We start from the raw sequence: 21,309 nt of genomic DNA on the forward strand, positions 1-21,309 counted from the left end.
TTTCCTGTTTGGAAAAATCAAGATGAGATCCTTTTCTTTAGAAACAAATGCCTTCTCCTCCAGACATCTCCAATCACTTGCAGAGTGGTAGATAAACCTGCACATCATCATCAAAGTGTTGTTGAGAAGCAAAGCAATGGAGAGCAGACACTCAGACACTCACCTGTGCTGCTTTGTGTTTCAAAGAGAGGTGGATAGTGGATCAGACAGACAGATGAAGTGTGACTAAGCCGTAACGTAGAGGTGTTTAGTTTGACCTGCTTCAGTCATTGGTGATGGAGAATGATCTGTCATCTGTGGTTTTGTGTGACGTAACACAGGTTTATGGATAATAAGCGTGTGCTTTGTTTGGACAAGTATTAGAAAATGACTGGCAGAAAAATAGACGCTTACAGAGAAAGGTATGACAATGGGAGCTTGAGGGAGAAGGTCATGAAAGCTTTCATTGTAGCAAAACTGTGTGTTTAATCATCACAAAATATGAGCTTGTTTTGGTTTCGGTTCATCATAGACTTCACTTTTCCAAATGATGGATGCCTCCTTTTCCTCACTTTGGAGTGAAACTCTGGAGTTTCCTCTCTAACCTTGCATTTCACTCTGATATCAATCTGGCAGGCTTGCCAAAGTGAAGGGGAGAGTGATCCGTTTACGGATGCAGGCAGCATTCAGCCCTGACTCGGGGCTCCGTGTGATTGGCTCAGCCGGTGGCGTTGCCATGCTCGGTAGCCGTGTCAGAGTCGATTTGGTTTATTCTGCAGGCATCCTCAGACCGATTGAGATGCCTGAGCCTTCACGCAGCAGCACAGGTCCAAGCTGGCAGCGGCTGTGACAGCAACAGCAAATTCCCTGTCTGTGGTACCTGAGCTGAAGCAGCGTGCACTCCTGTTGCTGGGCCGCACTGATAAAACACTGTCAAAGGAGCCGGCAGGCTTCTGCTGCTTCTTCTGCTGCTGATTGTGTTTAAATCTAATCACTACTATCCTGTTCTGGATCTCCCAGGTTCAGAACCGCCCCAAGGAGGGGTGTTTATTTAATGGACAGAGCTGATTTATAGCGGCAAGGGACAATTACATGTGTTTGTTGCATTTCACAAAAGCCTTCCTTCAGCGCACACATCTGTCACTCTCACTGAAAGGGGAATATTTCATGAACTATTAGCCGGACCCCGTTCATGTTTATTTCCCACATCTGGAGGCTTAAAGGTGACTTTACAGGGAGGGATTCACTCCTCCCCTCCAGGTTTCCTTCCAATTGTTTCCACACAATAAAAGGGAAGGCTTGTCTGTGCCTATATACTCAGCAGCAAATCAAATCACACGCTGCTGTTGTTCCTCAGCGACAGGTGAAACGCAGCCTGCAGAAACACTCACAGCAGAGAGACGGCCAAGACCGAGACAGAAGTGATGTCATGTGTTTTTATAGGTGGCTGCAGAGCTTTAATGACGGGGGTTGTGTCTTTATGCTGCAATTATATCTTCTTCTTGCCTAACAGCCATTAATAGGTGTTTTTATAGAGTCATCAATGACTTTTATGGTGAAATAAATACAATTTTGAATGTGTCCTCTGATCAGAGGTTACCAGCTTGTAGCTCCTTATAAGGAAGTGAAATGCACCTGCTTATAACTTGTGATCTAGTCAAAATTGTAGGGTTTATTTTTGCCTTTATTTGATTGTGGAAAGTTGAGGAATGGACAGGAAATGAGGGTGAGCGATGCAAAAAGGACCTGAACACAATAAAATTAGGTCCATGTTCATCATCATCCTATCCTCAAAGCTACAGGGGCACACCAGCTGCATGAATGTGTTGCTTTCTGTTGCTCTGCATGATATGTGTGCTATAGACACATTTCAGTACCTCACTGCCCTGTGCTGGTACTTCCTAAACTGTCATGTCCTTGCTTTTAGAACATCTTGCCAAAAGACTGCAGGAGATAATCAGCTAGCCAGCTAAAACCAGAACATTAATAGCTTCATACATGTTGTCCTTCAAGAGATGATCAACCAAAACAGGCTTTTATCCGGCACAAGGAGGTGAAAATATCCAGTAAGAGCAAATATGAAAGAGTAGAAGAATGTATGAAACATAAGCATATTTTTTTATAGCATAAAAGTATAACTCTGGATTCCTGCACTGATAAAAACTCAGTGACTGACAAGTCAAATTGCAGCAGAAGAGGCTGAGGTATACTGAGTCTAAAGTTTGGGCCGAGCTCTAGAAGGCTGGATGTTTTGTCAGATCCTGTTTGCCTCCTGAATGCCCACTTCTTTGAACTCTCACACACCCCGCCTTACATGCAGACCAAAGATGAGTTAACCCCTAATGACACCATCAGGATTGGAGGATGTTTTAAGGTCCCTTTACTGACTGAACCATGTTTCTTATATGTATACAGGACAAAATCTAACAACAACGTAAGACAGAATTGTTTGTAAAGACAAAGCTCCAACCAATGACAGCCTGACCATGGGTCATTCAGTGGTGGGCCTGCTGCTATGAGGGCCGGTTGGAGCAGCCTATTCATTTTTTTTTTAAAAAGAGAAAGAAAGAAAAATCCACTCGGCCCACTTCAGGCCAGTCTCGGCCAAATTTGAGGGATTTACATCAATTTGAGGGATTTACATCGGCCCACGTTGAGGCTGCTTCTCAGTTGGCCCAGTTAACTTTTAGAAGTGTTTGGTAACTAAAGCTTGCAGCAGCAGCAGACCAGATAATTTAGCATTAGTTATCACAGTGGTGGATAGCAATCATGTACATTTATGTAACATAATTCTGAGGTACTTGTACTTTACATGAGTCTTCTAACGTTCATCTCACAGGGACATGTTGTGCTTTTTACTCCACTACTTGACAGCTTTAGAACATGTGTTGTATTGTTTTGATCAGTCAGCTTAGATAACATCTTTAAGATGTACATGATTTCTAAAAATTATTCAATGTATTATTTATCATTGACCTGCGTAGGTGCCACATACATACATACTTAAAAATGTTTCTCCACAAATAAAGATGGACGGAAGATTAAATCACATGTGTGTCTACATGCGTGTTGACTCAGCAGGATCTATTAAATGACAAAAGTTTATCTAAGGAAAATAAGTATTTGAAAGCAATACAGAACACCTGAGAACCTTACAGCATTAATCCATTATATTTTGCTTTTCCTTTACATAAATGAACACATTTTCATCATAAACAAATTGGTACATAAAAACTCACTAAAATGCAAGAAATTAAAGTTGTAATCTCGAAGATCTCAGTTTTGTTCTCTTTGGTGACACCTGTGGCGATAAACGGTAATTGCAGGAGCACACTTCCCAGATATCCAGACAGTGTTGCATGTGTGGCGTCCACGGTTGGCTCCGGTTGTAACTCTTGATTTTCCTTGCTGACGGTCGCTTTCCTTTTTAGACTGTTCGCCTTCATCTGAGCATCAATTTGTTTCTTTTTCTTTGGATTTTCACTTATTTTTGAAGTTGTATCTGTAGTCATCCATCTTTTCTTTGCTTGTTCAGCCATAGTAGATTACTGTTTACTCGCAATACTTGCAGAGACCAGAAAAGCAGCCGCTTAGCTCCGCCTACCCTCTCTAGCAGACCAACCACTGCTGGCTGAAGGAAAACACGTCACTAACTGGGCACCGCTTGTGATTTTCTCTGCGAAAGTCGCCACAGACACCCAGTCTGTAATACTGCAAATGCAAAGGCTTTCACCAGTGGGCCGTAGGCTCATTCACCATTGTGTTAACTACTTCGGTGATAGATAGTGACTTAACAGACATTTATTTAAATGAAAGTCTTTGAGATTATTACTTTAAGTATTTGGCATGTGCATTTTCCTGGGGCAGGACCCCAAAACCCCCCTCCTGTGACCCCCCCAATGTCCACATTGAAACCTACGCCCTTGCCGTCAATAGCGACTGCGGTCTTGGGCAGGTGTGGGTCAAAAAGATTGAGGGCCCAGTCCGTCCCCAAGGCTAACAGATAGAGATACAAAAAGGTCCTGACAATCATAATTACATGCTTTAAGAAATTATGCAGTGGGCAGGTCCAGAGAGGACAAATACAGCCAGGGAGAATATTTATGAGAGCGCTTCAACCATCCTGCAACACTAAAATGAATCATAGCAGAAAATGAGGTCAGATCAGGATCAAAGTCCTTAAAGAGACAGAGATAGCACCCACAAATAACTGCTTTGCTTATGCTCACAGTCATGTTTAATTATCTGAAATGCAAGTGTGGTGACTTTGTGACTTGAAACATCTTAACAGAAAGCTGTCATTTATCAAGCTGCCTGCACCCCTGGGTTCCACATCAATGACCATTAGGGCTTCCTGGACCAAGATGCTGTTTCATGTGACACACAAATGCTGACATGGACGTGGTCCAAAGGATGACAATGATTTATTGGAGTTGTGACAAACAGGATTTGACAGCTTGTGCAGTGGCTCACTGGAAACAAGACAGCCAATTTGTAGCTACATGGCCAATAACAAAAAGAGAAGACATTCGGACAAATTATGAAAATAAAGACAAACTTTCAGTTCTTCTCAAAACAGAAAAAAACCTTCAGACTGAAAAGCAAACCGATATTTAAGTGTTTTTGAATCCGAATGTCGTCAGATTGTGCATTGGTAGCATGGTTTGATATCGTATAAAACAACACCGCCATCCTTTATGTTGTTATTGTAGCCTGTAGCTGCACAGAGGAGGGGGTTTCAGGGGTTGGAGGAGAGTCGTGCAGCAGGCAGCAGATGCAGGGATTGGTCGGACGCTCCACGTTGCACAAACCTAAACAGCAGCGTAAAGCAGACACGGCCGGAGGATGAAGCAGCCCGAGCATCCTCTTCATCTATCCCATCCGAGCCAGGCGCACGTATCCCGAGGAGAGGACGAATTCAAAACAGCAACGTGTGTGACTTATGCATGAGAGAGTGGTGATAAATTAGTCTGTCGAGAGATATTCTTGTGGATTTTTTTGTGTGCTTCCGCGCGCCAGACAGCACGGCGCTGTTTTTAACCATCCACTGAAGAGGAGCATCTGCTGACAGGAAAAACCGGGGCTGATCATGGGTTTGTCCTTTTGGTAATATTGTCTGAGCCTGCATCTGTCGACACAAAATACCACCATGGGTTCCAGACTGAGCAGACAGGGCAGCCTGGACAATGAGAATTTCGCCAAAAAGCGTCGCAAGCTTCTGGATAACGGTGGAGAGAACGACAGGGGCAGCCGTGGCGGCGGGGACTTTCTGTTTGCACTGATGCTCAAATCAGACAAACTGCCTGGGATGCTGCGTAGGACCAACCACAGCCCGTACATGAGGAGAGTGACATGGATCAAAGAGATACAGAAGCTGCTCCGTGACCGCAGGATCGAGCAGGCGACCGACGTGCTCAAATTACTGAGGAAGGTAAGGAAACACTGCACACGGCGGAGTCAGACCTGTTTACAGCCAGAATGTGCACTGCAGCTTTAAGCTAGCCACAAAACATCCCAGAGCAACAGATGGAGAGCAGGCAGGAGCTGTGCATGTCTGTATGCGTGTGTGTGTGCATTCACAGGTGTGCCTTAATCCAGCTCCTGACCTCTGACCCCAGCCTTCCTCACCCCTGACTCTCAATCCTAATAACACATCCTCAGGAAGTTAGATGAAAAGTAGGCCAGCAGCAGACTGATTGTACCTGTGACACATTGTTTCAGAGGCAGCCTGTGACTCACTCTCACTGTGGCTGAACGTGCTCCGTGTTGACATCTAATTTGAAAACACAGCCTGTGCTTAAAATGAGGAAATGGTCAGTGTGTCATTGCATTATCTAAAAATGTCATTGTCTCTGGACGGGGGACGCTCCACTATCCTCCTGTCCTTGTTTCCTCCTCTAGTCTCACCTCTCCTCAGGCTGTTCTCACAGTGCCATTAGAGCGACCGGCCCCCTCCATCCCTCTCCACAACAAATGTCTCTCTCCCCTACTCTCTCTCTCTCTCTCTATCTCGCTCTCTCTCTCTGTAATGGCCTGAGCTCCAGCAGCAACAATGTAAGCCCTGGAGTCCTGTGTTGCATGATACAAAATATTATTCTTCTCTGAAAGGTTTTATTAACTCACAGAAAGAAGGTCACAGACATAAAAAGCCAGACTGCTGTCGTTGCTCTGAAAGCAGAGCTGCAATAATCAATCAATTTGTAGATGGAAAGAATTTATCAGCAACTATTTGGGTAATACATTACTCAGAAATGAAGGTTCCAGCTCTTAAATGTGAGGATTAGCTGTTTTTCTTTTTCCTTTTAAGTCAGAGTAAATGAAGAGTCTTTTGGTTAAGAAAGAACAGACATTTTTAAAGACATTTTGCACACCTCTTTGACATTTTATAGACCACACAATTATTGATTAATAGTGAAAATAATCTGCAGATTGACCAGTAATGAACAGAATCCTTAGCTGTTTAATCATATAAAAAAATGCACATTCATCCAGTCAAACACCCAGTATGTATTGTTTTTGTTGCTGTGTATTTGATGCATACTTCACTTGACCACGGCAGGAGCTACAAATAGGCGCTGTAGTCGTGACCTACTTGTTACACAGCTCCACTATTGCATCTTAATCTGAGGTTTATATTCAAAGCCTTCAGCCACCTGCAGCGTTGAAACACGTGTACGAGAATATGTAGGTGTATCAGAGATGTGACAGCATCCTCGCTGATCTCATTTGTTTGCTCGCCCTCAGGCCCTCCTCTGTCTTTTAGCTGTCGGCCGATTCCGCGTTAATTACTCTGAAGCCTCGACACAGGAGAGAGCGGAACATCCTTAATCATGGCGAGGAGATAAACTGGCCAGGCTCGGCTCCATGACAGCCACATCACAGGGGACACGGTCTCGCTTCCTCTAAATGAGCTCCACTTTTATTAAATAAGCCTTTCTTTATCTTTGCTCGCAGATGTCGGAGAGATCCTGTTCTCTGAATTCAAAAGGAGCCGCTGGCAGAGTTAATTGGTGTGTAACAGTGAGCTCTGCTCCACATATGACAAAGATCTGAGCCTCTGCTGCAGATATGAGAACGATTCGAGGCTTCCTGCTGCGATTTCACGTGACAGTTGATGGTGTCTAAACTGAGAAGGGAGATATTTTTATACCTTGTTTTCAGAAGGGCAGAAGCAGCTTCTCCACCGTGCTCCGGGTTCAGACTGTGTTTACTGCTGCCCTTGTTAAAAAGGGAGCCGCTGATGCGGAGCTGCCATCCTCCCACTCAACCTGTCTATTACAATCAACGCTGATTGTGTTGGAGAGGAAAAGAAAGTGTGCATGTATGTGCATACCGGTGTGTGCATGCATACTGTATGTACGAGTCTCTAAGGCTTCTCTCATTAAAGTTTCACAGGCTGCACAAGTGCTCATCATCGTAGTTTGCCTCATTAGGACCTTCAGTACGGACGTGTTGATGCAGACAGAACATACACTTCAGCTCACACGGCGGCCCTGCTGGCTGCTGCCTGTCTCCCCACGCTCCAAAGGTCATCTGAAATCTCCGTTTTTTATTTGCTTTGATTTGTTTTCGCTGCAGATCCTTTTGGATTTGTCATATTCATGAGTAAGCCGCCGCGACAGCTGTCAGTTCTGACCTCTCCGCAGATGTATTTATGTGCTGCTCAAATTTTTAAATCACATTTATGTAAAACCTCACATTTAAGAGTGGTGCAGCTGTATTTTTACGAGATGAAAGGGATTATAAATCAAGGAAAATGGAGTCGTGCAGAAGAAATAACAAGCAGTGAGAGGATTTATCGCATTTTTTAGTTCATCCTGGAAGATCAAGGACAGCAGCCTTAAAATGGAGGAAATGAAATACCTTAAAAATAACCGATAAGTACAACCAAGGTTTCACATCAGGTCAGATCTGAATCAGGACTCGTCCTGTTTGTGCTAACTGCATTCAGCGTGGCGTGTTGGGATAAGCAGTGTGGCTCGGTGCCATAGAGGTGTTATTATAGATGCCAAACCACAGCCCTCACTGTGACTCCCCCCAGACTTCACTTTCCTACTGTAGATGAAACAGCTCCCGTCTCCTTTAATGAATATTTCAAACTAAACACGTCTTTTATCTCTCCATCTCCAGTCACGTTGCCTTTGAACCAGAGGTGCCCTCTCCCATCACTGCTGCACTTTGTCTTCCCACATCCAACCTTACAGTGTTGCATCTTTTATAGAAACTATTGCAGGACGTTTTTGCTCTGTCACCTCCCTGTGACCGTAATGCAGCTCATCTTTTCTGTCTTTATAGGATCTTGGTTTGGAAGGCACCTCGCTCAACGACATCTTGTACAAAAACGCAGCCTTCCTCAACCTGGTGGACCCCATCTCCCACGAGCTGCTGCTCAGCCTGGCTAGAGAGATGCAGTGTCCCAAGAAGGTCAGCTTACATCTCTTTGCTTCCTGTAGCACTCACAGGGTATCAAAAACAGATCAGGCTTAATGCTGGAATTAGACAAAATGAAGCATTCTATTAAAAGTACTGCCTCGGATGCTTTCCTTTCTTTAAGTCATGCATTCTTGAGATCAATGAAAATCCAATCTGACGAAGTCATCGACTTTGATTTCTGCAGACGGATGATTGAAAGAATCTTTGCAGACTCATGCTACTTATGAGCCACTGATCAGAATGAGTCTTCTCTTCAATTTAGTTTGTAAAAAATCTATGAAACACAGCAAGATCCTGTTCCTTAAAACTGAAGTCACATGTAAAGAGTTTTATAATTGCAAACGTAAGTCTCAAGGAAGCTTAAAAATCAGCTCATTAAATAGAAACGAGGCCGCTTTGTGCACAGACAGTGATTATTTACTGCTTGTGTTCAAACCTCCATCTGTGAATATTGAATAATTTTGATGTAGGCCATGGCCACCAGCAGCCACAACATGCCTAATGAACTGAAATTAGCAGTGTGCACCAGTGGCTGTGCTGAATCTCCCCTCTCCTGTGTACTTCCTGTGTTTTCCCCACCGGTGCACACTGCATGTGATTAGATTTTCTTGCTCCAGCAAAGCGGCTAAATTGTGTTTTGTTCAGGAGTAGCTTTAGGCGTCACGAATAATAACAAACCATTTCTTTCAGTTGCAGGTTGTTAAGTTTTAGAATAAAGAAAACTTTGCAGGATTGAGAGCCCAGCAGGTGTGAAATGATAAATTGTAAAGATGTTTTCTCGTGCACACACAAGCAGAAAATCTCAGATTGAAAGCTGCTTGTTTGTGTCTTTGTTCTGTGTGTCTTGATGAACCTTCTCTCTGCTCTGTTCAGCAGGATGCAGACACCATAAAGTCCTCCGATAAGATTTGCAGACAGCTCATCTACCACCTGACCCCACACTCCAAGTGGCTGAGGCAGAGCATGTCCAGACGGAAATCCCAGGCCTGGTAAGCCCTCCTGTCCAGATATCCAGTCTGTAATAAATCTGCAGATCGGCACAACAGAAAACATGGCGCGGCTCCACGTCGAGCTGGAGAGGTTTCCATCTTTGTAGCTGACATTGAAGTAGGACAGAGCTGGCCACAGGCTGACCTGATGGGAGCACCATGGTTACCACAGCTGTCAATCATCTCTCTGCTTAAGTACCCAGGTCCATGCAGAGGACGTGTCGTGCCATTGGCCTCTCTTTCACAGGAGCAAATTTGTGCGCCTGTTTGCTGCAGTAAAACTGGGAGGGTTGTGTTCAAATGTAATTATACTTCTCTTGATGAAAGAGTGAATTGCCTTTGATGTGCAAGTGATGAATAGAGTGTTAGCTTGTGTACAAATAGGCTTTATGTGTGCCTAGGTGTGCTTGGTAATCCTATTCATGAACAGAAGCAGGCTATCATAATTCTTCCTGGTGTAATTGCTTATTCTACCGCCGGTCTGATGCTGCGAATAATGCTCTCATTTTCTGAGGGTGGAAATAATCTCAGGATAACAGACAATGAGAACACGGTGAGAATGAGATGAGACATGTTCATTATAAATCTGTCGGAGGTTTCAGCACGCAGAATCAGAGGACAGACATATTCACAGTGCTCTGGCAGAATCAGACACTTCAGCATCGAGCTGCACAAGCACAGCTTTCTTGTGCTCTTGGACGTTAAATTCAGCCCAGACGAGGAAAGACACAAGATTTAAGTGACTCTGACAGCATCTCTGAAAATGTGCAGATACATACGATTGCTCAATTCCGAGCTGAAGGGTCTCTTTTTTTACTTAGTCATGTTGTTGGCTTCAAAAACCTGCAGAGAGAGACGGTCTGACACTGGCTGAGACAGCAGGAGCAAGATGAATCATTCAAACTACAATCCACCCTAAAACAGAATATTAATACACGGGCTGCTGTGAGCTCTGAGGGCTGCGCCTGCCGTTGTGTTCTTGAACAAATAGCTGTCAAAGATAGAGGGATGAGACAGCGCCGGTCTGCCCCTCATTGTGAAGAGGAAAATCTTGCACTTTTATAAAAGCAGTTTGTGTGAAGTCTGACAGAAATATTCCCCAGATGCACAGTTAGTTTTCTATTTATATTCATTAAAGAGAGCAGATCTGTGTTCCTGCAGGGCCGGCAAAGTTCAGAGCCTCCGTTTAAAAAACAGTTTGACATTTTGGGAAATGCACTTAATTATTTTATAGTCGAAAGTTAGATCAGTACCTTTCTCAAGCCTGTACTATAAATTTGAAGCTACAGCCAGCGGATGTTTAGCTTAGCTTGGTTAAGCTTAGCATAAATACTGAAAACATTGTCCGAATGTAACACAATCTTCCCAGCAGCAGCTCTAAATCTCACTGACACACGTTATGTCTCATTTTAATCCATAAACAACAAAGTACATAAGCTTCACTGTTTCTTAGGTCTTTAAATAACATCTTCAACAGCTTTGTTTTGTGTGGATGAAACACACAAGAAATATGAGCGCTGTTAGAGCTCAACTTTTGGACGGAGCCAGGCCAGCTGCTTCCCTCTGTATCCAGTCTTTATGCTAAGCTAACGTGCTCGGACATTTCTGGGGGCAGGGGCTCAAGCACATAAAAGGGCACTTGCCTCACCAACATGAGACTGTTTATTCAGTCAGTCAGAAATTGCATATTTGTAAGTTGCCCTGCATGACGGAAAATGACGCATGATGTTGTCTTAATAGAAATTAGACTAGCTTGATTGCTAGCGAGTACAGACTACAGAGGCAAAACAGCGAGGAACACACAAAACAGCACTGCAGCATATTGTAAATAGGAGATGTTTTAGCGGCTTGGACCAACAGTTTAACACTTTAGCTAGCTCATAGCGCCATCGTCTGCTTAAAATACCTCTTTCTGTATTTTACACTGGCATATTGGTTGCAACGGTATATACGATATATAGGCTCACTTAGATGACAAAAAATTTATTAAAATTGCTAATTTTATGGTACTTAATTTTTTTTATTTTTATGGATGACGTAAAAAGTAAGTGTTATTTTGGTTGATTTCATAATTAAAACAGTGCCTACCTGAGTAATATCATTCACTGTAACCAAACTGGGATGGGGCTGGAGTGATTTTTGTGACAAGTCAAGACATGATGAAAAGTTAATTGATTGATTGAGACAAAATCATCTGTGTCTGAAATGAGGAGTACTTTCTAAATTGATAAGGAATATTTTTCGTGGATACTTCTTTGCATTTCTGTCTTTATATTTGACAGAATGAAAAAAAATGTTTTTTGCTTTTTTTTTTTTTAATTAAGGGCACTTTTCGACTCTGGGGGCACAAGGGTAGGGTCCTATCTGTGCACGTGCCTGCTAAGCTATGCTAACCTCCTCCTGGATGTAATTTCTACTTAAAGCTCCTGTGAGGAACTTTCGGTTTGTGTTGATTTTGGCGCCCCCTGTGGACAGAGCCGTACCTCTTATCCCTTTGCTGATTTTGTCCTGTCCATGCGTATGTGGTGGTTTTTAACAAAAAAATCTCATCCTGCTTTCTTTAACAGTCATATGTATAATTCACTTTAAAGTTTAGCCCTGGAAAATGTAAACAAAGGCAGCGTGCAGTTAATCACTTCGTCTGACATCTACCCCCCTCCAGCAGATTCAGTTTCAGTTTCAATTAAAAATAACTATATAGAAATAATCAATCTTGTCACTGATGGTCTGATTTGCTTTTGTAGGTCATGCAGAGTCATCAGAATTAATTTCAGTCTGTTTCATAACCAGCAAAAAAAATCCTCACAGGAGCTTTAATGCACATGACATAACGAAGCTGTAATCATCTAATCTAACTCTATGCAGTAAAAGAGTTCAGTGTATCCTTTCTTTTTTTCCACATTAACAAGAAAAACACATCATGTCATTTTAGGGTGGATTTTCCTCCCGCTAACTTGCAGCTCTCTTTAGCTGCAGGCGGACTGCCTTCATCTGTGCAACAATCTGCAACAATCTCACCTCTGTGAGGTTCCTCTGTACTCAAAACAAAAACAGTTCAGTCCCTTTTAATGCCACTGGATCGTACATCCGTTCATTATCCAGCATTAACACAGAACACCAGTCGCTCTAAATACTGTGCAGGCATATCTGAATGAAATGCCAATAAGAATTAACATCTGAATCTCACTAAGCCAGTTAATCTATCCGACTAGTTTATTTGTGTTTTGCTAGAAATGTTGTGTTTTTCACATTTAATGAAAGAGCTTCACAATGAGCAGGAGAGGTGACCCAGAAATGCAGCTGAGGATACCTTTAGAGATCATTTCATTTCAACACCTTTGTGACCTTTCTTCTCTTTCACACCTTCATCCTCCTGTTTCGTTGGCCTTGTTTGACCTCGTAATTACCTTGTACCTGTGTCGCCTGAACGCTCAGAGCCAAAATAACCAAACTAACATTTAGTCACCACGACCTTTTTAGTTTCCAAATAACTTATCCTCATCGACCGCAGGGTAAAATGTAGCGGTTTTTCAGCTGCTCTTAAATTCACTGCTTAACATGATATTGTGCACTGTAGCATGAAATCGCATTAAAGCTTCCTCAGGGGGCCATTAGTCATTTTAGTGATTGCTTCAGTTCAGTCCCACGCCAGGACAAAGAAGGACAAGATAAAGTTGTCACAGAAAGTACAAAATCGTCACACCATCTCCTTCGGTCACGCTTTAGAGCCACGAAACAGAAAGACGTGGAGGTGATATTTGTTTCTTTATAAGAGCTGTAAACTGTGGCATCCTGCGCCATGAAGGACAATGCAGTGGTGTGAGCGTGTGTGCGTGATTCCTATCCCCCTCTCACAGATGTAATAACACAGCAGAATATAGATTGAAAATGTGAGTGAAATGTCAGGGAGCAGATGTGATTAGATGTCCCATCTCGTGTCTCTCCTGTGCAGTTTGGCTTCAGCCATGAGAGGGCTGAAATGAATAATAGAGCGATGCTTCAGCGTCAATGACTCTGCAAAAAACCAAACTGTGGGAGCAACGCAATAACAGCCCAGGGGAGAGCAATGAGCAAAAGGACTGCTGGGAAATAGTTAATGTTCAAATAAGATGGGATTTTTATGACAGCTGTTATAATCCGCCCACTTGTTAACATTTTCTCTAAAAGCATTCTTTTTCTTATTTTTATTAGCATTTTGCCTCAATTATCATCAACTACATGAATATTTATGTTAATATATCTTCTGAGTGATTTCAGCTACGCAGGCTGAATTCAAATGCTTCCTTTTATCCACTGACATACAGAGACTGATGAGCCTCGCATGAAGCCAAGACAAGCACTCTAGTTCCTCTGTGTTTAAGTGAAGGAATACCTAATTCACGGCTTAATTATGCAACTAAAATACAACTGATTGTTTAATTATGTAGTGCTTATTAATTAGATTGTTTGATTGTGCATGCAGAGCATCCACTATTACTAAAATAATGTTGCCATTCATGTTGTTACTGGCTTTAATTCAACAATTAGTGTGGTGCACGGGGGGATTATTTTCTCTCTTCCTGCTGCTCAAGACGTCTAGTGAGCAATATATTTTGACTCATAGTTAAGAATACAACCAATCCAAATGATTTCTTACTAGTTATCTCTTTTTTGCTGACCTATGAACTAGCGTTTTCATGCTGAACCCTTTTTATGGATGTAAAGAACAAAAAAAACATCCGCTTGCAGTTATCAGTGACACCCTTGTTTTCTGGTATCAGCCTAATCTGGAGGAAGGATGAAAGAGGCTCTCAGAGAGGACGCCTCAGACATCCATTTCTCTCGCTGCCTGAGCTCAAAAGGATGAGACTGTCTGAAAGGACAGACAAAGAAGTCCTTGTGTGATCAGAACCTATTCACATCTGCAAGAGAGCCTCTGCAAGACAGCGGCCATTAGGACTTATGTGCCTGTGGAGAAGATGGGCTTCTGTCATATGAAAGACTGTGAGGGGCCAGACAGTAGAGAGGAGACTTAGAACTGTCTTTGTGTCAAATACTTTTTGCACAACTACTGATTAAACTCCATTTTTAGACTGGTTTTAAGAGTAGGTTTTAAACTCTTCTTATGTTTTTTTTGTTTTATAATTAATACAAACGATTCAGTGCACAACATTTCGGCTCGTCAGCCTCACCTGCCTCTGAAATAAAGCCGTAAGTGCGGCTCAGGGGTTGTCCATTTCCAACACGACCAAAAAACACTTTAAAGCATCAGCAGTGACAGGTTCTGCAGTGGATGTCACAGTAAGTCACCGAGAGCCAGAGGATGCTATAATTCACTCTGACACCGAATCAGCGCTACAGGCCAGTCAAGCAACAGCTCAAGTTCAACACACCGCAACCTCAGGGGGGTACGGACACCGATAAATAAAGACTGACTGGAAACAAAAGAGCAAAGTGTGTTAATAATGCACAAATATGTTCTGTTGTGATTTAAGGAAACACCTAATGCTCACTTGTGTTCAGATTCATCCTCGAATCCTGCTTGTGTTACACAAAACCCTGAGGGGCTTTATGGTTTTCAAAGGCCATGCACTACGACAGAATACTTACCAACCACATTTCAAATAGAGCTTCTTTTAATGTTATTTACTTTATATTTATAAATGCACTATATAGCGCTTTTCTAGCCTTGCAACCACTCAAAGCTGCTTTTACACTACATGTCACATTCACACATTCACACACTGATGGCAGAGGCTGCTACGTAAAGTGCCCAACTGCCCAACTGTCTTTACATTCACACACCAATGGCTCTGCACTTTGGGTCCAGTGTCTTGCCCAAGGACACTTAGACATGTAAGCTGTGTCCCAATCCACAGACTGCAGCCTTCGAAGGAGGCGGTCCACGTAGGATGCTCCATTCATAGCCTGCATAGAAAGTTAAAGCCAAACTGAAATGAGACGATCTGGTCTACAGAGGATTTCCTGTTTGCGTCACCAGCTGTTCCCGCCCTTACCCTTACGTCACAACACCACTCCTGTCACCTAGCAACAGGTAGCTAGTGGGCTAAGTAGCTAGCATAACTAAAATAAGAGGTTAAGTAAGTTAACCTATTATTTAAAAGATAATTTGTTTCAAGGGCCCTTTCGTTTTTTCAATTATATGTAACGCTAGCTATTCGACTGAGTCGAAACAAAAAATGTTTACATTTAAACGTTTATTCCTCGGCCGTGGAAAAGTCAGCCATATTGTTTGGGCACGCAATGCATCTCGGGATACGATGGGCCGCGAAGGACGCACCCGATGGATCCTTCGCGGCCCACGAAACGGAGGACGTATTTGTCGGCCGCATCTGTAAGAACCTTTGAAATGGGACAGCATTCGACGCGCTGCTGTGTCGCAGTCAGCCTTCAAATACAGCTTTCGAAGGCTGCAGCCCCTGGATTGAGACACAGCTGTAGACTCAGGGAGCAGGGGATCGAACAACCAACCTTCTGATTGAAAGACGATCGACTCTACCACTGAGCCACAGCCGCCCCCATTTATCTCAATATACTGTAACAAACATGAAAACTTATCCAGGTTCAACTAGAGAGCTATTGAATTACACGCTGATAAACAATCAATTAATAAGGGAACAAAACATATGTTTAACTAAGTGCTAAGTCATGATGATGTATCATGAATGTCTGATGCACACATTAACAAATCATGATGCTTCATTGAGTTAATGGGATCTGTTAGTGCTAATGGATGCTTGGTTAATAATTGCTAATTCAAAGTTATTTTATACATTAATATAAATGCCACCACATGAGCGCTTGCACAGTAACAAAGGAAATATAATGTCAGGCCTCTCTGAATGCCGAACAGCTTCTGTGTTATTAAAGAAATATGAAGCTGTTATTATGCTGGCTAACTGGTGCTGACTTCCACATGTTTCTGCATGAAAAATATTTAGTAATCATGGCTCGCACTGTGACTCACTGTCTGATTCCCGATACATGTTACACTGTTGGCTCAAACATGTCTGTCCATCAGTCAGTGATGGCTTGATAAATGTTATAAGTGCCTGAAGTCCTTTGACGTCTTTGTTACACTCCATTTCTTTCCAAAACAAGAATTACAATAACATTTTTAAAAAATGAATCACAGTGACTCGTAAGTGTTGAGCAACAAGACATCAAACAGTATGAATTAATACATCATCATGTCAGAACTAACCCTGAGTCATGCAGTAGTTAAGCAATACTTAAGCATGTGTACTGTAATTAGTTGTTACAAACATTCTTACAGGGGAGAGGTTATTTCAGTCAAGTAAGTGCAGTGGTTTGTGAGGAACTAGTGAATGTTATAAGAAGTGTCCCATGTAGCAATGTTGCAAACAAAACTGAACATTTCACCTACAAAAACACGACTTCTTTTGGTCACAGAGCATCCCTAAAGGATGAATCTCTTTCCCTTCCTGTCCTATATAAATAGTGGCCAAGTCTCTTCTTTTATTTAAGTTTAATCTTTTCCTAAAACTCATCATAGATTATCTTTTAAGCACTTAAACGTTCTGGGACCGTGCTATAAGGAGCTCTGTGCTCCCGGCCTTTCAAAGCCGTCAGAGCTGTGAGCTCAGGCTGCTGGCTCGTTCGGATGTTTTGGCTCTTCTGTTTACACGAGTAAATCCCCATGCTGGAGTCTCTGTGTCAGCCTTCCGCTCCACGCCGGCTCATTCACCCCCTGCTTTATGCATACTAAAAACCACTGCGTTGAAAATTCACCCAGCATGGATCAATATAGTACGATTATAATGGGTGCTCTTGCTCCCAGTACAAATGGTGCGTTTGATTCAGTGAACACAGGGATTGTTGCCATCCAGTTACCCAACAGTAACGTAAAAATAACATCAACACTGGTGTAAAACACAGAAAACACAACATAAACCAGGGCCTTGTTCCCGTGCCAGATTGGAGAATCATTCACAGATCATTTCATCCTCCAGCTACAAATGTACTGGTTGTGTATGTCCTTCTGTAAGAGTCATCTAAGTAATCCCTTTCTCTTTCTCTTCATTATTCCCAACAGTCTCAAGACAACCCTACAGAAAAAGCTCTCTAGTGACTCTGTCGACCTATCCGGAATCCCCCTCTCCACCCGGGATGTCCGGCAAGTCGCCTTCTACCTCCAGAACAACAGAGACAGTGTTGTGGCCGTGGACATCAGCTTCACCGAACTCCAGGATGAGAACCTGAGGATTCTCCTGCCTCTCCTCGCCTCGCTGCCCAAACTCAGCACCCTGGCTCTCAACGGAAACCGCCTCACGCTGGGTATCCTCAAAGACCTCACTGAGATGCTCAAAGACCCCAAGATGTTCTCCAGCCTGGCCTGGATCGACCTGGGGAACAACGTGGACATCTTCACCATGCCTCAGCCGCTTCTCGTCGCATTACGGCGGCGGTGCAGCCTGAAGAGCAGCTTGCCGACGATCTATGAGTACACGGAGGGTCAACCCTACTGCTACCACCTGGAGACTTCTATCGAGGAGCCCAGCCACTACGAGGAGGAAGAGGAGGAGGAGGAAGAGGACGAGGAGGATGACAGATTTGAGGTCGAGCCGTGGTCTTTAGGGGAGAAGCAGCTCTCCAAAGACTTCACCCTCCACTACTGTGAGAGGTGATGGAGCACTTATCTCTCCGAGGCTCTTCACACTGTGGTTGAAACGTCAAACCACAGCACTCCGATACTTCCTTCGCCCTTTCGCCCTCACACCACGAGCCCAGTCACCCTTCGAGGCACGTGGGAGACCGATGCCCACATTGTGAACTTCTCGTCCCGACACGGCTACCAAAGCTATTCCTAACCATCTCTGAGTTAACCCACACAATGACGATGACGGTGGACTTACCGTGTTGGTGGATGGTGCTCTTGGGAACAAGGTGCGGTTTCATTGGAGGGGGTCCGGAAGAGTTAATGAACCGGTGCTCTCTCTCTCTCTCTCTTCCCCTCTATCTTTCTTTCTCTCTGATCGTGGCAGCTGAAGAGCCAATCCCAAGGAGATTTAGATCAGTTGGTTGGATGGAGGAGCGGCATCCCGGCGGTGGCTGAAGAGGAACTCGAGTTAGTTTGGAAACAGAGGGTCCCTGTGGGTTCTCTACCAGGACTGAGACTATCTCTGGCAGGCAGGGCCTAGCTCCACATTGTGTGTTCTCTGTTAATCTCTCAACAAAAGCTATGACACAAGTTCAACAGACTATACAGCCGACGACCCGTCACGTGACGCCGGCAAAACTGCTAGGTCAAGACTTTTTGCGTTTTCCCCCCCTTTCCAAATGTCCACTTGTGAATACCCACGCTGCCCCTGTGTAGATGTAAATGAGGACACAAAACATGGCTCTGTTGTGTTTCCACTGGCTATTTTTGTGCACTTTTGGTGAACAAAGCAATCTTAGAAGACAACAGGTAGGACTCTACAATGGATAGATTGTTTTTTGTACTTGCCTAAAAGCTGATATTCACCTCTTTGTAATTATTGAGCTGTTGTAGTTCTCACTTTTAATGTTTCGGTTTATTAGCCAACTGTTAATAAGGGTCATCAAATCTAAGCAGGGCCCAAACTGCCCGCCATACTGCCGTTTGTCTCTATAATACATTGTGTTTTCCATTTATTAATGTACATCAGTGACCCTGTGTTTGTTATGAGGACAGCCATGACTGTTATCTATTGGTTTAAGTCCGTCTTCAGTAGCACATAATGATGAAGTTAGACTGACCGACACACTGCAGAGCACTTTAAAGGGACTATTTCTTTAATATTTCAGTTTCTGTATTGCATAACCTCTGTGTACATTGTTTATAACCACACAAAAGCTGAAGCTGAACGCATACCTCTTTAAGGTAAAAGATGACCAAATGGCTCATGATTGTTAGAAGGCTCATTGAAAGCAACATACGTGCACCACCAGATATATAATAAATGTTTAATTGTGTGTTTTATGTGTTTGTACCAGTTAAGTGTCTGATTATTGCTGTAATATTTTGTGTTATTGTTTTGGTGTTTCGTCTTTAGTCCGACTCTGTAATTATGATAATGAAGCTAATGACTATGAAACTGAGCACAGTGACCTCCTGCTGAGCTGTAAACAAAAAAGGCTGATGGGATTACACAATAAAACAGATAGTAGTTCAGTAAATGTGATTTATACTCAGAGTGGACTACTTTTACGTGGGATGTTTAACCTGAATGACGAAGAGCGCTGTCCACTTGGTTCGTAGTTTATGTTTCTGTGTCTCAGCGTCAGACTCCTCCTTGTAGCCTGTGTGTACACGTCTCATGCCAGACACTGACTGCCAATAAAAGAACCAAACTGAGAAGTGATGTCTGTTTTATTTTGAAGGTCTAAGAAAACAAATTGTGCTTTGCAACATCTGGGTCACAAGCACAGAATCTGCAGCTGCCCACAGAAACAAACAGAGGATTTATTTACGCAGATTAGTCTGCAAATAGGGCAATAAAACAATCAGCTTGTACAGTGCTGTTTGGGATTGGTTGTTGGAGAGCTGTTCTTGTTTCCGAGCCAGCAGATCCTCTGAGCCGCTCTGTGCTATCAGGAAAAGGCCTGAGCTGCCATCGTTTGCTTTGGAAAGGCAGGGTGGTCATCACATGTGGCCCTACCCATGATCCTCTCCTGGCAACTGTTTGTTCCCGCTGCCAGACATGGTAATGTGGCATTTGCACCAGGTGGCTGCTATAAGGTCAGGGCACAGTGTGACTGTCATACCCCCCAAGGTCCAAATACCATGTGACAGGGCAGCAGGGCCCGCCCCAAAAAACCCCAGGGGCTTATTATCTGACCTTTTCCTTTCAGAATTGATTTATTTCTCAGGATTTTTAGTTAAATAACAAAAAACAATTCCTTTTTTACTGTATTGTTTGTGTTTAAGACATTTCCTGTCTTTAAGCAGGGACATGAAGTGCGGCATATTTCTTTCCAAACTTTCTCTCAGGAAAGTGCTCTCCTGTGTGAGCCACTGTTTGGTCTGATTATCCTGCTCCAGCTGCTGCATGCTCCGGCACGAAAATGAAAATAAATTATGAAAAAGGGCAAAAGGAATTCAGCCGGATTGTTTCGGGAATTAATTATGGCAACGAAAGATGGATTTACAGACCCGATTACAAAAGGAATGACCTCGGGTTAGAGGGATTGAACGTCTGACTGTGGATCACTGAGGTGCATCCAAAAAAAAACGTGCAGCTTTTTGTTGCCATAACAGACCCATTCTGTGCCGTTTCGAAGACATCTCTAAGTGGTATGCTCTACTGTGTAGCAGCAATTGAACATAATTGTAACAGAGCAATCAATGGAAATTGGTTGGTAGGCCTGTTGGCTCATCTAGGCAGAATGCATGTTACAGCTCGAGCTGCAGTAGACCGCAGCCTCTACTGTACTGTACCGCTGCGGGCTAACAACACAGAGGGAGTTTGACTTCGCTCTCTTTTTAGGACGTTTTTTCAAGGACATACCTGATTTCAGATATATTAAAGTGTAAAATGTCGTATATGTATGTATTCGGTTTTCTTATCTTTGTACCTTTTTTTGTTACTGAACACCTGAACTGTGACTATTGTTGAGCTCAGTTGTAAATTTAATTTAAAGAAGACACATATAAGGATATCCATGTGTTTCTATTAAATGTATTTTGGTAAAACTTTAAAAACCAAAATGGTTTCATAATTGTCCCTTTCAGTATGAACAGTTGACACATTTATTGCAGTAAATTTGGACGATGAAATGCAACTTTTAGGGTGTTTTTAAATGTTTTATAAAAGTATTCCTTATACTACATGAAGAATGTAAACATTTATTTGACTATTACATAACATCTATATTCCTTACACTGTATAATTGGTAGAATCATAACTCCAGTACTAAAAATGTG

The 21,309-nt window shown here is 43.0% G+C and overlaps 1 protein-coding gene across 2 annotated transcripts; it reads left to right on the top strand.

Moving 5' to 3' along the window:
• The first annotated feature begins 4,828 nt into the window (after positions 1-4,828).
• Positions 4,829-19,743, top strand: lrrc75ba (leucine rich repeat containing 75Ba). Of its 2 annotated transcripts, none has more exons than XM_069683191.1 (4): positions 4,829-5,410; positions 8,275-8,403; positions 9,286-9,401; positions 17,458-19,743. In XM_069683191.1, exons 1-4 carry the CDS (start codon positions 5,129-5,131, stop codon positions 18,047-18,049), a joined length of 1,119 nt encoding a protein of 372 aa, XP_069539292.1. In that variant the 5' UTR covers positions 4,829-5,128; the 3' UTR covers positions 18,050-19,743. The 2 variants fall into 2 exon arrangements, with proteins under 2 accessions (XP_069539292.1, XP_069539293.1); XM_069683192.1 differs by having other exon boundaries at positions 9,289-9,401.
• The last annotated feature ends 1,566 nt before the right edge of the window (positions 19,744-21,309 follow it).

The sequence above is a fragment of the Semicossyphus pulcher genome, unplaced genomic scaffold (assembly GCF_022749685.1).
Source record: "Semicossyphus pulcher isolate SPU_LCO1_2020_fin unplaced genomic scaffold, fSemPul1.0.p SCAF_6, whole genome shotgun sequence".
Classification (NCBI taxonomy): domain Eukaryota; kingdom Metazoa; phylum Chordata; class Actinopteri; order Labriformes; family Labridae; genus Semicossyphus; species Semicossyphus pulcher.

Coding starts and splice junctions, on each gene's coding strand:
- lrrc75ba (XM_069683191.1), top strand. CDS start 5,129: ATGGGTTCCAGACTGAGCAGACAGGGCAGCCTGGACAATGAGAATTTC. Junction 8,404..9,285: donor AGATGCAGTGTCCCAAGAAG/GTCAGCTTACAT, acceptor TGCTCTGTTCAG/CAGGATGCAGACACCATAAA. Junction 9,402..17,457: donor AGACGGAAATCCCAGGCCTG/GTAAGCCCTCCT, acceptor TATTCCCAACAG/TCTCAAGACAACCCTACAGA.